Genomic DNA, 18,190 nt, shown 5'->3' with positions numbered 1-18,190 from the left:
GGATTTGTGTACACACGATCGGAATTTCGGACAAAGGATTTTGTTGTCGGAAAATTTTATAGCCTGCTCTCAAACTTTGTGTGTCGGAAATTCCTATGGAAAATGTGTGATGGAGCCTACACACAGTCGGAATTTCCGACAACAAGGTCCTATCACACATTTTCCATGGGAAAATCCTATCGTGTGTACAGGGCATAAGGCTCCATTTACACCTGAGCATAGCGATTTACTGGCATTATTTGGGCTTTTTTTTTTTTAAAGCGTATTTGCAGCTTTTTAGAAGCATATTACAAGCCTTTTGGAGCTTCAGGCATTTTTGTTTAGCCAATAGAAAGCACTAGGGGGGAGGCGAGGCAGAGAAAATTAGGGGGGAAGATCTGCTGTTTGAGCCGAAAATGAGCGACAAAACGCTCGTAAAAAGCTCAAGTCAGGCATTTCTATTGAAATCTATGGGGCCAAAAACGCTTGTAATATGCCAAAAGAAACTCGTGTACTTTTTTGAGCTTCAGCCTTTTTGCTTCAGGTGACAGAACGCTCAGATGTAAACAGAAACCATTGAAATGAATGGGATTTTGCTTGTTGAGTGTTTTAGAGCTTCAAGCAGAAAATTTCTCAGATGCAACTTCAGGCTCCATTTCAACTAGTGCGACTTCTCTTATACTCTCTGGCCCTCAAGTCACAAGAAAGTCGCATGAGTGTAGTGTAGTGCAGAAACCTTTTCAAAGTCCTTGCAACTTTAAGTCGCATAGATTAGCTCGAGTGCCATTGAAATCAATAGGCTTTGACTTGTCATGCGACTTTGTGTCCAGAGTCGCAGTAGCGGGAAAATAACTTAAAAGGAAGCACAGCTAACCCGCACGAAACCCACGGGTACATTGCGCTACACCTGTGTCAAACCGCACCTCATCAGTGTGAACGGGGCCTTACCTGAAGGGATCAAAGGTGTGAAATCTGGAGCTGACCTATCAGAAGCACGGGTAATCTAAGACCCGGTTCACACCTATGCATTTTTTAGTGCGTTTTCAGTTTTACAGAAACACACTACAGTCCCTATAACATGGTTTCCTATAGGTCACATTCACATCTGTGCATTTTATGGAAAGGCCGGCGAGCAGCAGGTTGTGTTTTTGGTTCCATAGACTTCAATGGATCAAAAACGTGTATTGAAAAATGCAAAATGCACCCGGAATATGCAAACTGCAACCTGCAGAGGTGTGAATCAGGCCTAACTGGAAACCACGCTGCCTAAAATCAGAGTATTTGTTTACCTTATAAACATGTAGTAATGATATAAAGAGAAGAATGTAGCCATGTGATCAGTTACAAGCTATAATTATTACTTTAATTCTCACTCATTGCTACTTTATTTTGTAACTCTGACCACATGGCTACATTCTTATCTACATATTATTGCTACATCTTTAACAGTCAGCCTGGCTTTTCACAACATTTTCCATTGAGATTATCCGAGATTCTACAATTCAGACTTTTAGATCTTTCCAGGCAAATTTTGTGATTTAAAGAGGAGTTCCACCCAGGGGGTCCAGTAAAAAAAAAAAAAAAAATTAAAAGTCAGCAGCTACAAATACTGCAGCTGCTGACTTTTAATTGGACACTTACCTGTCCCTGGGTCCAGCGATGCGGGGGATCAAAGCCCCGCTCGTCTCCCCCTCCGTTCAGCGGCGCCGGCATTGCAACTGTGGGCGCCGCGCACCGTGATTGGCCGCTCAGTCACCTGGGACCTGTAATGGGTCCCAGATGATTGACAGGAGGGAGGGAGCAGAGCCGAGCCCTTCCTGTGCCGAGGGGAAGTGATGTCACCAGTCCAGGCACTGGAAGAGGCAGACTACGAGGGACCCCCTAGCAACAGGCATTTAGAGGTAAGTAAAAAAAAAAAAAAAAATATCTAAATGTTTTTTTGTATTTTTTTTTAGGATTTTTCATGTATTTTTGTTTTTTTGGGTGCAACCCCACTTTAAAGTGGAGTTCTGCCTTCCCCTCCAAAAATTAAGTCAACAGGTACACATATACTGTAGTTGCTGACTTTTAATATAAGGACATTTACCTGTCTTGGAGTCCGGCGATGTCGGCACCGCAGCCGATGTTTCCATTGGCTGTCCAGTGCTGCTGCCACCATTGCAGGAAAGGGAACATGCCAGAATATTTGGCACCTTTCGGGGGGGGGGGGGGAGCAGGCACCTGTTTTTGACAGGTACCCGCCCCCACTTTCGTCGGACCTCGCCACGGCAAAGTACGTCAGAAGTCCGGCGGCTTCACAGCCCAGGTCCCTACTGCGAATGCGTGAAGCACACAATGTGTGTTCCAGTGCATGTAGCATGCTTTACTTTTTTTCTGGAACTGGAACACCCTGGAACTGCAAGCACTGGTGTGAACTATGCCATTAAAAACCATATAACCTGCTCTCCATGCGTTTTTGATGCAGAAAAAAACGCACTGGACTGCATGTGGCGTGAACTGGCCCTAAGGCTGCTTTCACACTGAAAGCGCCGACCATTAGCGGTAAAGCACCGCTTAAACAGAAGTAAAGTGGCGCTGAAACGAGCGGCGGTTTACCTTTAACAGCAGGGGCTTTCAGTGTGAAAGCAGCCTTAGGGCCACACTACTTTTTTAATAAAAATAGTATGAAGCTATAAATATAAAAGTGTTTTTTTTTTTTTTTTTTGTGCCTCTTATCTCTCACAGCAGCGATAGGCTGGACAGTGCTGGACCGTTCTCATAGTAATGGTGGTTTCTGCAAGCTGTCACTTTTACTGAGATGAGCAGGAATCCATTAATGCCCCGGAGTGCTGGGAAAATGAGCTCCAGCCATGGAGAGGGGCTCAGATTACAAGCTATTCTGGTCTCTAGGAATCGCACAAAGCGCTTAAGAGGAAAGACAAGGAACAGTGCAGACTGCCTGCTGCTCAATGCCAACCATATGTTGCATTTTAAGCTGTGTGTGTATATTATATATACTGTACCTGAGTGTGTGACCAAAAATCTACTCCAAAGGACACAACTGTCTTTCTTTGTTGTTTTTTTTTTTTGTTGTTGTTTTTCTTCATGTCATTTGGATTATTGAAAGGGAAGATTTGCTTTTATTTATCAGCAGCTGAAACTGTTTCAGTACTGTACACTGCAGCATCTGCATCTCTTTAGATGTGGACGATCCTTAGAAAATGCCCAACCAAAAATGAAACCCCCCTATAACAGGGATATGCAATTAGCGGACCTCCAGCTGTTGCAGAACTACAAGTCCCATGAGGCATAGCAAGACTCTGACAGCCACAAGCATGACATCCAGAGGCAGAGGCATGATGGGACTTGTAGTTTTGCAACAGCTGGAGGTCCGCTAATTGCATATCCCTGCCCTATAGACTTCATTCACTAATTTTTATTTATTATTGTTATTGTTATTATTATTATTATTATTATACAGGATTTATATAGTGCCAACAGTTTGCACAGCACTTTACAACAAGTGGGCAGACAGTACAATTACAATACAATTCAATACAGGAGGAATCGGAGGGCCCTCCCTGCTCGTTGGAGCTTACATGACATGCGCATCTAAAGTAGTTGTTTATTTTAGGTACTTATAGTTTCATACACTATATTGTCAAAAGTATTGGGACGCACGTGAACTTTAATTGCATCTTAGTCCGTAGGGTTCAATATTGAGTTGGCCCACCCTTTACAGCTATAACAGCTTCAACTCTTCTGGGAAGGCTGTCTACAAGGTTTAGGAGTGTGTCTATGGGAATGTTTGACCATTCTTCCAGAAGCACATTTGTGGACGAGAAGGCCTCGTAGTCTCCGTTCTAATTCATCCCAAAGGTATTCTATCGGGTTGAGGTCAGGACTCTGTACAGGCCAGTCAAGTTCCTCCACCCCAAACTTGCTCATCCATGTCTTTATGGACTTTGCTTTGTGCACTGGTGCGCAGTCATGTTGGAACAGGAAGGGGCCATTCCCAAACTGTTCCCACAAAGTTAGGAGCATGAAATTGTCCAAAATGTCTTGGTATGCTGACGCCTTAAGAGTTCCCTTCACTGGAACTAAGGGGCCGAGACAACCCCTGAAAAACAACCCCACATCATAATCCCCCCTCCACCAAATGATTTGGACCGCACAAATGCGCTTCTGGAAGAATGGTCAAACATTCCCATATGGCCCGTTCACACGATCCGAATATCGTACGACCATTTTCGCTTAATAGTCGCAAGTAGAAATTGAATAGCTAAATAAAGTCACGAAAATTCTCGTACGACAGAAAAAAAATCGGAAGTGATGTCATGTGTCGTAATGTATTTGTATTGAATTTTCAGACGACAATTATACTGACTAACCGAAAATCGTAAGATCTGGAATTGTACGAGGAAAATTTTCATGCATGCCCGATCGAATAAGATCAGATGAACGGTCGTGATCGGCTGTCGAAAGTAGTGTACGCACGGTCCGAAAATCGTACGATCCTTCCGCGGTCGACCGTTTTCGTATGATATTCGGATCGTGTGTACGGGCCATTAGACACACTCCTAAACCTTGTGGACAGCCTTCCCAGAAGAGTTGAAGCTGTTATAGCTGCAAAGGGTGGGCCAACTCAATATTGAACCCTACGGACTAAGACTGGGATGTCATTAAAGTTCACGGCTTAGGAGATATTCACCCTGCATGCAGCCGCTGATGTCATTGAAATGAAGGTCTGGCGAAGGTCCGTTGTATCATGCTGGAACAAGGCACTCCCGCACGCATGCGCGGGAGTGACGTCATCATGGCTCTGGCCACTCACAGCGCCGGAGCCGGCGAAGTAGCATCTCTGCCCCCTCAGCGCTGACTGAGTTGGGCTGCGGGAGCATCATTCTAAGGTGAGTATTTTGTAATGTGCTAGTATGCGATGCATACTAGCACATTATGCCATTGTCTTGCAGGATTTTTTTTCCTTTTTATTTTCAGTGGTTTACTACCGCTTTAAAGCTTATCTGAGAGTTCAGAAAAAATGGGGGGAAAGCTGGAGTTATGCCGCGTGCACACGGTCGGACTTTTCGGCTACAAAAGTCCGACAGCCGTCCGACAGACTTTCGACGGACTTTTGGCAGACTTTTGGCGGACTTGCGGCAGACTTTCTAACGAACGGACTTGCCTACATACTATCACACAAAAGTCCGACGGATTCGTATGTGATGACGTACACCGGACTAAAATAAGGTAGTTGATAGCCAGTAGCCAATAGCTGCCCTAGCGTGGGTTTTTGTCCGTCGGACTAGCATACAGACAAGCGGATTTCTGGGTCCGGCGGAGTTACGACGTAAAGATTTGAAGCATGTTTCAAATCTAAAGTCCGTCAGATTTGCGGCTGGAAAAGTCCGCTGAAAGTCCGGGGAAGCCCACACACAATTGGATTGTCAGCCGTATTTTGTCCGTCGGACTTTTGTAGACGAAAAGTCCGACTGTGTGTACGCGGCATTACACTCTTCAGAGCTCAATGAGGAGAGCTTTGGGAGCTGATTGGAGGGAAGGGACACCCCCTTCACACAGGAACAGAGCTGAGGCTGTCGGTGTGGCGCTTCCTCCCCTGTCACCATTTTTCTCTTGGTGTCAGGGAAAGCTTGTCAGAAGTGATTCATGCTGATAGCAGAGGAAAGAAGGAGCAGACAGAAATGACACTTTGTGCTACTAATAGAGACACACTATAGAGGGGATATGCTTTGTTCATATTTCATGTCTGAGGTTTACAACATCCTCCCTTTTTAACCTGTTTTTTCTTTAAAATATGGATCAGGATGTGCGTAAAAAATGTGCAAGTCACAAGACAAACGTTTCTCAGGTGAACGGTCCTGTAATTACTCAGACACTGAAAATATGCTCTAGTTTGCCTTTAAAGAATGTGTCTTGGTTAGAGTTGGTAAGTCTCGACATTCTCAAATACTGGACACACCTTGTTCTGGCGAGCGTGCACCCACATACTGGTTTGGCTTGTTAATCAAGTCCTCCTCTTCATCGATTTTTGTCCCTTTTTTAAACACTTATTATCAAAGCCTCGGCAACAAGGTCGGCTGTAACGCAAGGGCTGCGCCAATTGGGTCTGCCTGGCAGGACGTGTTTTTTTTTATGTTCCGTACAGACAGCAGCCCGTGGCCAGGAGGTTCCCCTCCGCAAAGACCTTTCGGCTACCTGGAATTTGTCATTGGCCTTCCTCTAGATTGGGTGACAGGGCAGCGCAGGTTTACGCACGTTTTAATTCACTGACGACCCTAATCAAAAATGTGGGGTTTAGACGCGAGCTCTGTGCGTTTTTTCTTTTCTTTTTAAATGTATGAACCAGAGTTAGCAGATGTTCCCGGCCTAGGAACAATGCAGGAAAAACTGATAAGACGGTCGTGCAGATTTCCGAAGGACGTTGCCATTTCAAAGATAAACTGAAATATGTGTTGAATTAGTGCGATGACGAACGATCGGCATGAGCACAGCACATGTAATAGGAAAAAAAAAAAAAAAATTCAAGACGAGCTGACAGCAAGTAGGAGTGTGGAAAATATGAAGGTGACGTGAAGAGGGAATTGTTCTTGTATATTGACATTGTTTTGTCATAATAAACACTTTAAAGCTGCAGTAATCATGATTGCGTGTTTCACATCTTCAACGCACATGTACGCTTCAGGGAAAGGAAGTCGTTATTAGAAAGGCGCATTGTTATTATTTTTTACATTTCTTTTTTTTATTACGGTACTCCTGGGCTCAGAGTTTTATTTTATGATTCAGACCATATTTTATAAAGATGTAACTAGACATCTTCATTTAAAGTGGATCCTTAGCCAAAACATATTTTTTTTTTTCATATATATAATGAAAGGATAGAGCTTTTTAAATCTGAAAGCCACTACTTCTACTTACTCTGATTTCACTGCATACTATGAGCCTCTCACAGTGTGCATTAGAATCTGCAGTAAGTTAGTATGCCTTGTTTCCTGGCTGGTGGACATTCAGCATCTAGCACTGTCCTTCTTAAAGTGGTTCTAAAGGTTTTTCTAACTTAATGCATTCTATGCGTTAACGTGATACTAAAGGTTCAATTTAAATTTTTTAAAAAATAACAAACATGTCGTACTTACCTCCCACTGTGCAGTTTGTTTTGCACAGAGTGCCCCGATCACCATCTTCTGGGGTCCCTCGGCGGCTCCTCCATGCAATAGATAACCCCCTAGGAGAAGCGCTCTCCCAGGCGGGTTATCTTGCGGGCGCGCTCCAGAGTCCATCATTCGGCGTCCATAAACGCCGACTGCAGGACTCGACCCCGCTCCCCGGCGGCTGGGTCATTGGATTTGATTGACAGCAGCGGGAGCCAATGGCTGTGCTGCCATCAATCTATCCAATGAAGAGACGAAAACCCCAGGCAGAGAGACTGCGCGTCCTCGGCGTGGGACATTCCAGGGCTCAGGTGAGTAAAACATGGGGGCTGGGGGGCCACTGACTGACAGAAGTTTTTTCCCCTTAATGCATAGGATGCATTAAGGTGAAAAAACAGGAGGGTTTACAACCTCTTTAAGGTAAAAGACCTTCTGGGTGCAGCTCTCCCAGCCCCCCTTTATACCTCCCTTAGCTGCATCTCGATCCAGCAATGTGCATGAAAGCAACATCTCTCAAACGTCTCTCTATCCTCATTGGTTCCTGCTGCTGTCAATCACAGCCAATGAGTACAGAGCGGGGAGGGGCAGGGCCGAGCCACACTCTGTGTGTGAATGAAAACATAGAGTGTGGGAGTGTTCCTATAGCAAGGGGGGAGGATCCAGGACCGCCGACGAGGGACCCAAAAAGAAGAGGATCGGGGCTGCTCTGTGCAAAAACATTACACAGAGCAGGCAAGTATATGTTTGTTATTTTTACAAAAAAAATGTTTTTCCTAGCTGGCCATACATGGTTCAGTATTTATTTTTTTTTTTTTGGAAAGATTGGCTGATGACTGATTGGCTGTCACTGTGGTCACATGATTGGGAGGCAGTCCTGCCAGCCAGCGATCGCTCAACAGCTGTATTTAACAGCTCAGTCTACTTACTTGGAGCGCACAGTGAGTATGCTCTAAGCCAATGTTTATCAATCTTTTTTTCAGTCAAGGCACCCTTTCAAATTATGGACAGTCTCGAGGCACCCCATTCTAAATTGTAAAAAACGATTACAAGACCCCTTTCACACTGGGGCGGTTTTTCAGGCACTTTAGCGCTGGAAATAGCCTCTGCTAAGAGCCTGAAAATCGCCTCCCATTCATGCCAAGTGCCTGAAAAGGGCTTTGAAAGCACAGAAAAATTGGAGTTTTTAACCCCAATTTGGGGTGAAAAGCACCCTGCTAGCGGTCGAAAGGTTTGCAAAAGCGCTGCTTAAACAGCGCTAAAGCACTGCTAAAACGAGCGGCTCTTTAGCGCGGGCACGGTCCCAGTGTGAAAGGGGTCTAATAGTTTTACATAATGCATCAACATCCACATACGTAGGACACCCAACGTTTAACCGGCTACACACTAGGTATACACACCGATATAGTTTTTTCAGCGCTGATAGCCGATAACAGGTGCCGATATTCTGTACATTTAAGGTTTTGAAAAATCAACACAATGTCTACACAAATCTGGTATAAACTGAACATGGGGTGTTACCTGCCACCCATATGCAGCTTGTCACCATTACCTGCCACCCATATGCAGCTTGTCACCATTACCTGCCACCCGAATGCAGCTTGTCACCATTACCTGCCACCCATATGCAGCTTGTCACCGTCACCTGCCACCCATATGCAGCTTGTCACCGTCACCTGCCACCCGAATGCAGCTTGTCACCTGCCACCCATATGCAGCTTGTCACCGTCACCTGCCACCCATATGCAGCTTGTCATCGTCACCTGCCACCCATATGCAGCTTGTCACCATCACCTGCCACCCGAATGCAGCTTGTCACCTGCCACCCGAATGCAGCTTGTCACCTGCCACCCGAATGCAGCTTGTCACCTGCCACCCGAATGCAACTTGTCACCTGCCACCCGAATGCAACTTGTCACCTGCCACCCATATGCAGCTTGTCACCTGCACCTGCCACCCATATGCAGCTTGTCACCTGCCACCCATATGCAGCTTGTCACCGTCACCTGCCACCCGTATGCAGCTTGTCACCTACACCTGCCACCCGTATGCAGCTTGTCACCTGCCACCCGAATGCAGCTTGTCACCTGCCACCCGAATGCAGCTTGTCACCTGCCACCCGAATGCAGCTTGTCACCTGCCACCCGAATGCAGCTTGTCAACTGCCACCCATATGCAGCTTGTCACCTGCACCTGCCACCCATATGCAGCTTGTCACCTGCCACCCATATGCAGCTTGTCACCGTCACCTGCCACCCATATGCAACTTGTCACCTACACCTGCCACCCGTATGCAGCTTGTCACCTACACCTGCCACCCGTATGCAGCTTGTCACCTGCCACCCGTATGCAGCTTGTCACCTGCCACCCGTATGCAGCTTGTCACCTGCCACCCGTATGCAGCTTGTCACCGTCACCTGCCACCCGTATGCAGCTTGCCACAGTCACCTGCCACCCGTATGCAGCTTGTCGCCGTCACCTGCCACTTGTATGCAGCTTGTCGCCGTCACCTGCCACCCTACACTACAGTATTTTTTTTGTACCGGCAAATGCCTCCCGACATTCTGCTCATGTGTATGGGGCTTTGGAGGTGTTTTTTCCTTCCAAAGCAAATACACTTTTGCACACTGGTACTGACTAGTATTCCAGTGTTTCTCTTCTTCCTCAGTTTTTCTTCATCACTCAGCTAATGGGACCCCAGCACTGACGGAGAGGGGCAGGGGAGAATCAAACAAGGATGCTGTGTGGACGACAGATATCCTCCTTATCAACTGATGATGCTATTGGTTGTTAGGATGCTGGCGGCTAGAAGGTCATAATGGCGCACAATGAAAACCTGTGGCTCTGTGTAACTAAAAGGCAGGGTTGATCCACCCTCTGGCATGTATACAATTTTTAGGCATTTTTGCCAAGGCACCTCTGAAGTAACCTCAAGGCACCCTGGTTGAAAAAGGCTACTCTAAGCTCAACGCGGGTGTTAAAGCTGTGTTAGGTGGTTGTAAAGGGGTTAATTTTTTTATTCTTAATTTACTGCTAGCATTAGTAAATAGATAGGAAAGTATATCCTATTTACTTGTTTTAAACTTTTTATATTTTACATTTCTTCAGTTACTTCCTGGTTTCTTGTCTGGGCCAATGATGTCATACATCCCAGGAGTCTTCAGGAGGAGAGAAGGGGTTTTCTCTGCTAAGCACGCCCTCCTGCATGCATGCTTGGGCTAAGAGCAGATGGATTCCAGGAAGTAAATGCTACACGAATCATCTGCCCTTACTCAAGATGGCCACGGCCAGAAATACTGGGGAGATGTTTTTCAAAGTGAGCCTGAAGACATGGACGGATTGGAGGAGGTTGCTTTGAATATTAAAAACAATTTAAATAGTGTTTTTGGTTTGTGGTGCTCAGATGCAGTGAAAATCCTCCTTAAGATGTCCAGAAACATTTTGATTGGCAGCAGAAGTCCGGTACCAGTGCAATATTTGTCGGTAATTTTCTCTGGCTGCATTCCTTCTATACAATAATCAAAAGTATCAGAATGAATCATGTTGAAAAAAAAAAAAAAAAAGATTACTGGCCCAGTTTGGTCATAATAAATTTAATAGAGTTTCAATTCTATTTCAGGTCCTGCAACAAGTCCACCCCACACTGTCCGCTAAAGAGGACTCCTTGTACTACATTGAAGAACTCATCCTGCAGCTCCTTAATAAGCTTTGTATTGCCCAGCCAAGGACAGTTCAGGATGTGGAGGTAAGATGCCAGGGTATGGAGCTCTTCCCATCAGCAACAGACACTGTGTGTGTATAATAACCAGGACTTTTTTTCTCAGAAAATAGGTACAGGAACTCAACCATGACCCCCAAAACCCCCTTGACCCCCACAAACACCCTCCAAACATCATCAAATACTGGGTGTGGTCATATTTCACTAACAGTGGGAGGGTCTTAAAAGGGCATTAAATACCAGGAGTACATTATGTGCAGAGTTCAGGGTTGCGCTACACACAGAGTGCAGAGTTCCGCCTTCCTCCATAGCCGTTTACCTCTGCATCCCCATCCCCATCTCGCTTTCACCCCTCTTCCCAGCTGGCTTTTGGACCTCCCGGCACACTGTAAATGGCTCTGCCTCTCTTACCTGCAGGGAGATCATCCCGTCGGAGTGTGGGCATCTGCACTGCACCCCAGGCACCCACATCCCCCTTGTCCCCATGCCGCACTTAGTGGGAGCCACTAAGGAGACCAGATTTGTGGGGACTGCTGAGAGACCAGCTGTCACTTGTAAACACAGAAGTCGGACTTTGTGTTTTACAAGTGATAGTGCTGAGCAGGGAGCACAGGGCCTGAGCCAAAGGTGGTGGAACTGAGTTCCACCAAGTTCCAGCTGAAAAAAAAGCCCTGATAATAACAACCTATATTCTGTTGTAGGTTGAATGAATCTGTTATTGTACATTTGCAGACAATGAATGTCCATAGTAGGGGAGAGTGAGATGATTTTATCCCAGTATCTATCTTGCCCTACAGTCATGATATGAATGGCTGTTGCAAATGGCTAAAGTTAAGTTTCTTTGCAAGACTGCTAGATGCACCATTGCCCAGTATACACGATGAGAAAATTGGATGCAAAATACAACTTTCAGAGCGATCGTCCGATAATCTGATCGTTGGTATACAGCTTTCGAGAGCCGATCACAACGGTTCATCCCAAATTATCCAAAGGGGACAAGCACAAAAAATGTTCTTGTAACGGAACAAACAGTTTTCGTTTAATCAGCACAGTTTTCGTCCATAAAAAAAAATTCAAGTGACCAAGACCACACATGCTCGGAAACAAAAGAATACTGATGTGGAAAGTAATAAAACAACCAGGCAGTGAATTTCCCAAAGAACAAGAGGCTTTATTAACAATACAATACGTTACATCACCGTGGGAAGTTGTATTTAGTCTTACGAGAATTTTTGTAACTCTAGTAACCTATCGGTTTTCTATATAAAACTAGCATGCAAAAAAAAAAAGGGACAATTATTCGTCCGTTACTCTACTCTAATCATGTGTACCAGGCTAATGCCTCGTACACACATTCTGATTATTGTACGACGTATCATTCGCATTTTGTTGTATAAAACTAATACAGGCAGTCCCGAGTTACTAACGGGCTAGGGACTGTAGGTTTGTTCTTAAGTCGAATATGTTTCGTAAGTCGGAACAGCATGGGCAGAACGGCAGATATGTTGTTTTCCGATGTTACGTCGAATGTGCCCGCCGCCAAAAAGGGTCCGTCGAATGTGCCCGTCGTCAAAAAGGGTTCGTCAAATGTGCCCGCCGTCGAAAAGGGTCCGTCGAATGTGCCCGCCGTCGAAAAGGGTCCGTCGAATGTGCCCGCCGTCGAAAAGGGTCCGTCGAATGTGCCCGCCGACGAAAAGGGTCTGTCGAATGTGCCCACCGTCGAAAAGGGTCTGTCGAATGTGCCCGCCGTCGAAAAGGGTCCGTCGAATGTGCCCGCTGTCGAAAAGGGTCCGTCGAATGTGTCCGCCGTCGAAAAGGGTCCGTCGAATGTGTCCGCCGTCGACAAGGTTTCTTCGAATGTGCCTGCTGTCGAAAAGGGTCCGTCGAATGTGCCCGCCGTCGACAAGGTTTCTTCGAATGTGCCTGCTGTCGAAAAGGGTTCGTCGAATGTGCCTGCCGTCAAAAAGGGTTAGTCGAATGTGCCCGCCGTCGAAAAGGTTCCGTCAAATGTGCCCGCCGTCGAAAAGGGTCCGTCAAATGTGCCCGCCATCCCGTTCGTAAGTAGGAGTTGTTCGCAAGTCAGATGTTCGTAACTCAGGGACTTCCTGTATCAAATACAACCGTGCAAAATGTGCTCTACGAAAAGTAAGATTTTTGTCGTATGATTCTGGAAAAACCTCTGGTGTGCGTAGCTACGTATCTGAAATGATGTCAAATACATGTGACCCCTGTGTCCTTCTGGTTTATTTTCGTGTTTACGATCATGCGTGGTGTTTGCCTATCGATTTTTAGCGGACGCATACTGTACTGATTAAACGATTGTCGTATGATGAGCTGTCGTCCGAGTAAAGTTTTCGTGTTTGTCTCTTCGGAATTTTGTTGGACAGACTGTCATGATCGGCTGTCGAAAGCTGTGTACTAACGGTCAGATTATCGAACGATCTATCCGGATTTTGATCATCCGATAATCGGAACGTGTGTAGGAGGCATAAGGCTCGGTTCACACTACCCCGACTCCCTACTTTTGAGTCCAACTTTTGAGTCCAACTTTTGTTGTTACTTTTTACACTTTTGTGGCATTGAAATCGGATTAAAGTAAGGCAGGAACCTTTTCTGAAGTCAGACAGACAGACTTGTTTAGTATCAGTTGAGACAGTGGTTCTCAACTCCTGTCCTCAGGACCCATGAACAGGCCAGATTTTAAGTATTACCTTGGGGAGATAAAGACTAGAATACTGCAATCACTGAGCAGCAAATGATATCACCTGTGATGTGTTTCAGTTACCTGGCCTGTTAGTGGGCCCTGAGGACAGGAGTTGAGAACCACAGAGTTAAGACCAGGGACATGCGGTGAGGTCAGTGGCTGGTGAGGCTCTGGCGAGTATTAGAGCCAGATACACACAGGTTTCATACGCCACGAAAGCGAGAGCAATAATTCTAGCACTAGACCTCCTCTGTAACTCTAAACATGTAACCTGTAAATATTTTGAAAGCGTCGCCTATGGAGATTTTTAAGTACTGAAGTTTGGCGCCATTCCACGAGTGTGCGCAGTTTTAAAGCAAGACATGTCTATTTACTTGGCGTAACATCATCTTTTCACATTATAAAAAAAAATCGGGCTAACTTTAGTGTTTTTTTTTTTTGTATTCATGAAACGTTTTTTTTTCCCCGCAAAAAAAAAAAAAAACACGTTTTGAAAAATTGTTGCGCAAATATTGTGTAACATAAGTTACACAACAATCGCCATTTTATTCCCTAGAGTGTCTGCTAAAACAATATATATAATATTTGGTGAGTAATTTTCTAGCAAAAAAATTATGATTTTTTACATGTAGGAGAAAAGTGTCAGAATTGGCCTGGATGGCAAGGGGTTAATCACCATAAGTAATATACAAATAATTATTATATATTGTTTGTAAGATAAATTACTATATTTTCAAAAACTGTACTCACGCAGGTGGCTTAACGGACAAATTACTGAAGTTTAAAGTTATAACTTCCAATCCGTAATTTCACAGTAAATAGATAATTAATAAATGATTATCTTTATCACATATAGCATATACATTTATGATTTAGCTTGTACTTTTTCAGCAGCAGAAGATTCTGATTCTCCCTCTTAACTGTGAGAGAAAAACATAGGATTATGGGTAAATCTTATACACATAAACCCATGCTTTTTCCTTCTAGTTAAGACGGCTGGGCTGAAAGGGAGCATTTGTTTTTCAGGTTGATCCGAGCGGGCCATCCATAGACTCCTATGGGGAGACAGATGTCAGCGGAGATATGTCCGTCAGCCAACCGATCCGCTAAAAACACACGTCTGGCGATACGTTCACCATTCGTCTCGGCGGATCGGAACGAATAAGATCTGATGAAAACGGACATGCTGTACGTTTTCGTCAGAATTCTCCATAGGAATCGGTGGTGCTTGGACAGGTCCCTCCCCGCTCAGTGAGCAGAGACGGACCTGTCTTCCGCCGGCTTAGCGGAGATCAACGGAGCGATCTCCTACTGAGCTGGCGGACTCGGCTAAATGGATCCGCCTTGTGTGAATGAGGCCTTAGACACATGCCCCCTTCTATGACACTGCAGTGAGAGGAGAGCCTCCACTGCGGCATTTTTATTTGACAGCTTGTTCCAATGGTGCTTTACCATTGGTCCAAGGCTCCAAGCTGTCCATTGAGCTCAGTGCTTCTGACAAGAAGTGAGGAGAAGCACTGTGAGCTCATCCTCTCAGTCTTCTGCAAACCGAATGTGCCAGCTTGTATTTAAACTGGCCGCTCTGTATGTAGCTTCTGAAAGGCTGCACAAGAAGCCCTGTATCTCCGGAACCATAGGTAGCAGGAGCCCCAAATTTTGACCAGTGTGGTGGGGTAGGACTTCAGCTGCCCCCCCCCCCCTTCCCCCAGGTCTCTGAGCTACGACCCTGGAAGCACAATGGTGTTTTTTTTTTGGTAATTTTTTATTTCTTTTTATGTTCCTGGTAGGTGAGGATCTGCCTTACCTGTCTCCCCTGACTGCGTGTCCCTGGTTAAGACCGCTCTCATAGGGAAAAATTACATTTCACATGTCATCCAACTTGGGGTCTCACAAGTTGAAACCTATGATGCATCAGTGTGAAGTGAACCTTAAAGTGTTTCTAAGGCCTGGTTCACACTGGTGCGACATACGCTCCGACTTTGAGAGCACATGTTGCATGACGTGTATCATTCTACAAGGAAGTGAGCTGCCATCTAGATAAAGGAGGGCCAGTGGATGCGGTGTATCTGGATTTTATGAAAGCATTTGTTACAGTCTCCCACAAACGCTTAAGCCTCGTTCACACGATCCAAGTGTTGGCCAACCGAGTGTCTGATTTTTGTCTTCAGGGCGTGTGCCTGGATCTTGCCTTGCATACTTAACGGTACACAATTGTCGGCCAACAAACACGAACGTAGTGACGTACTACGAGGAATTTCAGCTCTTGAGCGCCACCCTTTGGGCCCCTTCTGCTAATTTCGTGTTTGGTGAGCATTGATTCCGAGCATGCGTGTGTGTACTTTCAACTTTTGTGTGACTTGTGTACTGACCATCAGAAAATCTGACAACCAACTGTTGTCCGCCAAAAATTTACTAGCATGTCATCCAACATTTGTTGGCAGAAAGTTGGACAACAATTGTCTGATGGAGCGTACTACCAGTCGGATTTTAGGACAACAGTCTGTCAACAGACAATCCCCTGCCAACAATCGGATCGTGTGTACGAGGCTTAAATCTACAAGCTGAGGTCTGAAGGCATGGACCATAAGGTTTGTTCTTGGATAGAAAACTGGCTAAGGGGTCATGTCCAAAGGGTGGTGATAAATAATGTGTACTCAGAATGGTTAGTGGGGTACCCCGGGGCTCTGTCCTGGGACCAATTCTGTTTAATTCATTTATAAATGATATAGAGGAATAGCTCTCAGTGCTTGCTGACGACACAAAAATATGCAGGGCAATAACAACACAGCAGGATATAGAAACTTTACAAGAGGACCTGAATAAATTAGTGGAGTGGGCTACTGCATGGCAAATGAACTTTAACATTAAAAAATGTAAGATAATGCACTTGAGGGGTAAAAATATAAACGCAAGTTACTCATTAGGGGGAGAATCCTTAGGGGCTTCCAGGATAGAGAAAGATCTGGGGGTCCTAGTAGAAGACAGACTGAGTAATCGCATGCAGTGTCAAGTGCCATAGCCAGCAGAATATTAGCATGCATTAAAAAAGGAATTTACTCCAGAAATAGAACGATTATTTTACCACTTTATAAAACTTTGGTTCGGCTGCATCTGGAGTATTCTCTCCAGTTCTGGTCACCAATCCTCAGAAAGGATGTGCTGGAGCTGGAGAGAGTCCAGAGAAGGGTAACTAAATTAATTATGGGGACTGAAGGACCTCAATTACAAGGAACGACTACAATCGCAAAATTTATTCAAGAGACACTTGAGAGTAGCTATGATGGCGATTTACAAATATCTCAACGGTAATCCCAGTGTAAGTATGAAACTTTTCAGCCCCATATAGTGTAAGGGGACACGGGGCCACACAATGAGATTGGAAGAGAAGCGGTTTAACCTTAAGCTGCATAGAAGGTTTTTCACTGTCAGGGTGGTAAAGATGTGGAACTCTCTTCCACAATTGGTGTTGGCAGGAAGTATGGATAGTTTTGAAATACTTTTTCTACACACACACACCTACACACGTTGAACTGGATGGACTTTTGTCTTTATTTAACCTTACCTACTATGTAACTATATAACTATGTGTATAAATCAGTGATTCCCTATGAGAGCCTTCTTAACTGGTCCAACTTGGGAAAAGGTTCCTGCACTACTTTGGTCTGATTTCAGCCCATTGAATATCATTGAAGTCGTATTCAAGTCAGATCAGCATCTTAACTGATCCAACTTATGACATGCGACTTGTGCTCAGAGGCAATGTTAGCACTGTAAAATGTATTGGAAAAAAAAAACATCCATACCAGACCCAAGTTGCGCTCATTTCAAGTCAGATCCTGTTCATTAACCGCTTGCCGAACGCCTCACGTCGGCAGAATGGCACGGGCGGGCAAAGCAACGTATATATACACGTTGCTTTGAACGTGCGCCCGCCACGGTCTCTGTGACCCTGCCTGCGGGACCCGCGGACTCGATGTCCGCCGGTGTCCCGCGATCGGGTCTCGGAACGGCAGAACGAGGGGATGCCTTTGTAACACTAGTTCTGGTGACACAGGGGTTCCCAAGGGATTCCCTTGATTTGCAGGGATTTTCTCTCACTTCCTGTTTGGTCTATGGGACAGGAAGTGATGGGAAATCTCCACAATGAGACACCAATGGCGGGGAGAAAAAAAAAAAAAAACTGACAGGTGTTATAACCCCCTCTTATTCTATCCAAAATTTAAAAAAAAGTTTTACCTATAGTTCTACTTTAATAATAAAAGGTACATTTTTATGTGGACATAAATATTTTCATTTTAAATGGCTGCTGTTCAGCTCTATCACACACATTATTTTCTCCAAGACTAAAGTTCAGCTTTCAAGTTTCCCTTTTCTCCGGCCTTTTTATGCCTGTGGGTAGCCTTTGCGCACAAGGGAAGCATTTATGATTTTTCTTTTTTTTTTTTTTTCCCGGGGTGTGTAGAGTGTGGCATAAGGCAATTATTCTCCATCTCTCTATAATGACAATGTAGTGCGGTCCTGGCCTTACTATAGTTGTGGGTAGAGTTGGCACGACTTTGCAGTTTTGTAGCCAAGAACTGCATTTGAGATTTGGAAGACATTTTGTCTCGCTGTTGTCAATCTTGTCTATGGATGGATTATAAA

At 45.0% G+C, this 18,190-nt stretch overlaps 1 protein-coding gene across 2 annotated transcripts in view; it reads left to right on the top strand.

Annotated features, from left to right (window-relative positions):
• SOS2 (SOS Ras/Rho guanine nucleotide exchange factor 2) overlaps window positions 1–18,190 on the top strand; it is a 117,910-nt gene that overhangs the window by 19,793 nt on the left and 79,927 nt on the right. For both annotated transcript variants that reach the window (XM_073609434.1, XM_073609433.1), the window contains exon 2: window positions 10,744–10,869. In XM_073609434.1, coding sequence (XP_073465535.1) covers window positions 10,744–10,869 — 126 coding nt within the window. The remainder of the gene's footprint in view (window positions 1–10,743; window positions 10,870–18,190) is intronic.

This window comes from Aquarana catesbeiana, linkage group LG13, assembly GCF_042186555.1.
Source record: "Aquarana catesbeiana isolate 2022-GZ linkage group LG13, ASM4218655v1, whole genome shotgun sequence".
NCBI lineage: Eukaryota > Metazoa > Chordata > Amphibia > Anura > Ranidae > Aquarana > Aquarana catesbeiana.
Note: the sequence above shows the minus strand (reverse complement) of the source record. Positions and strands in the feature narration are given on the sequence as shown.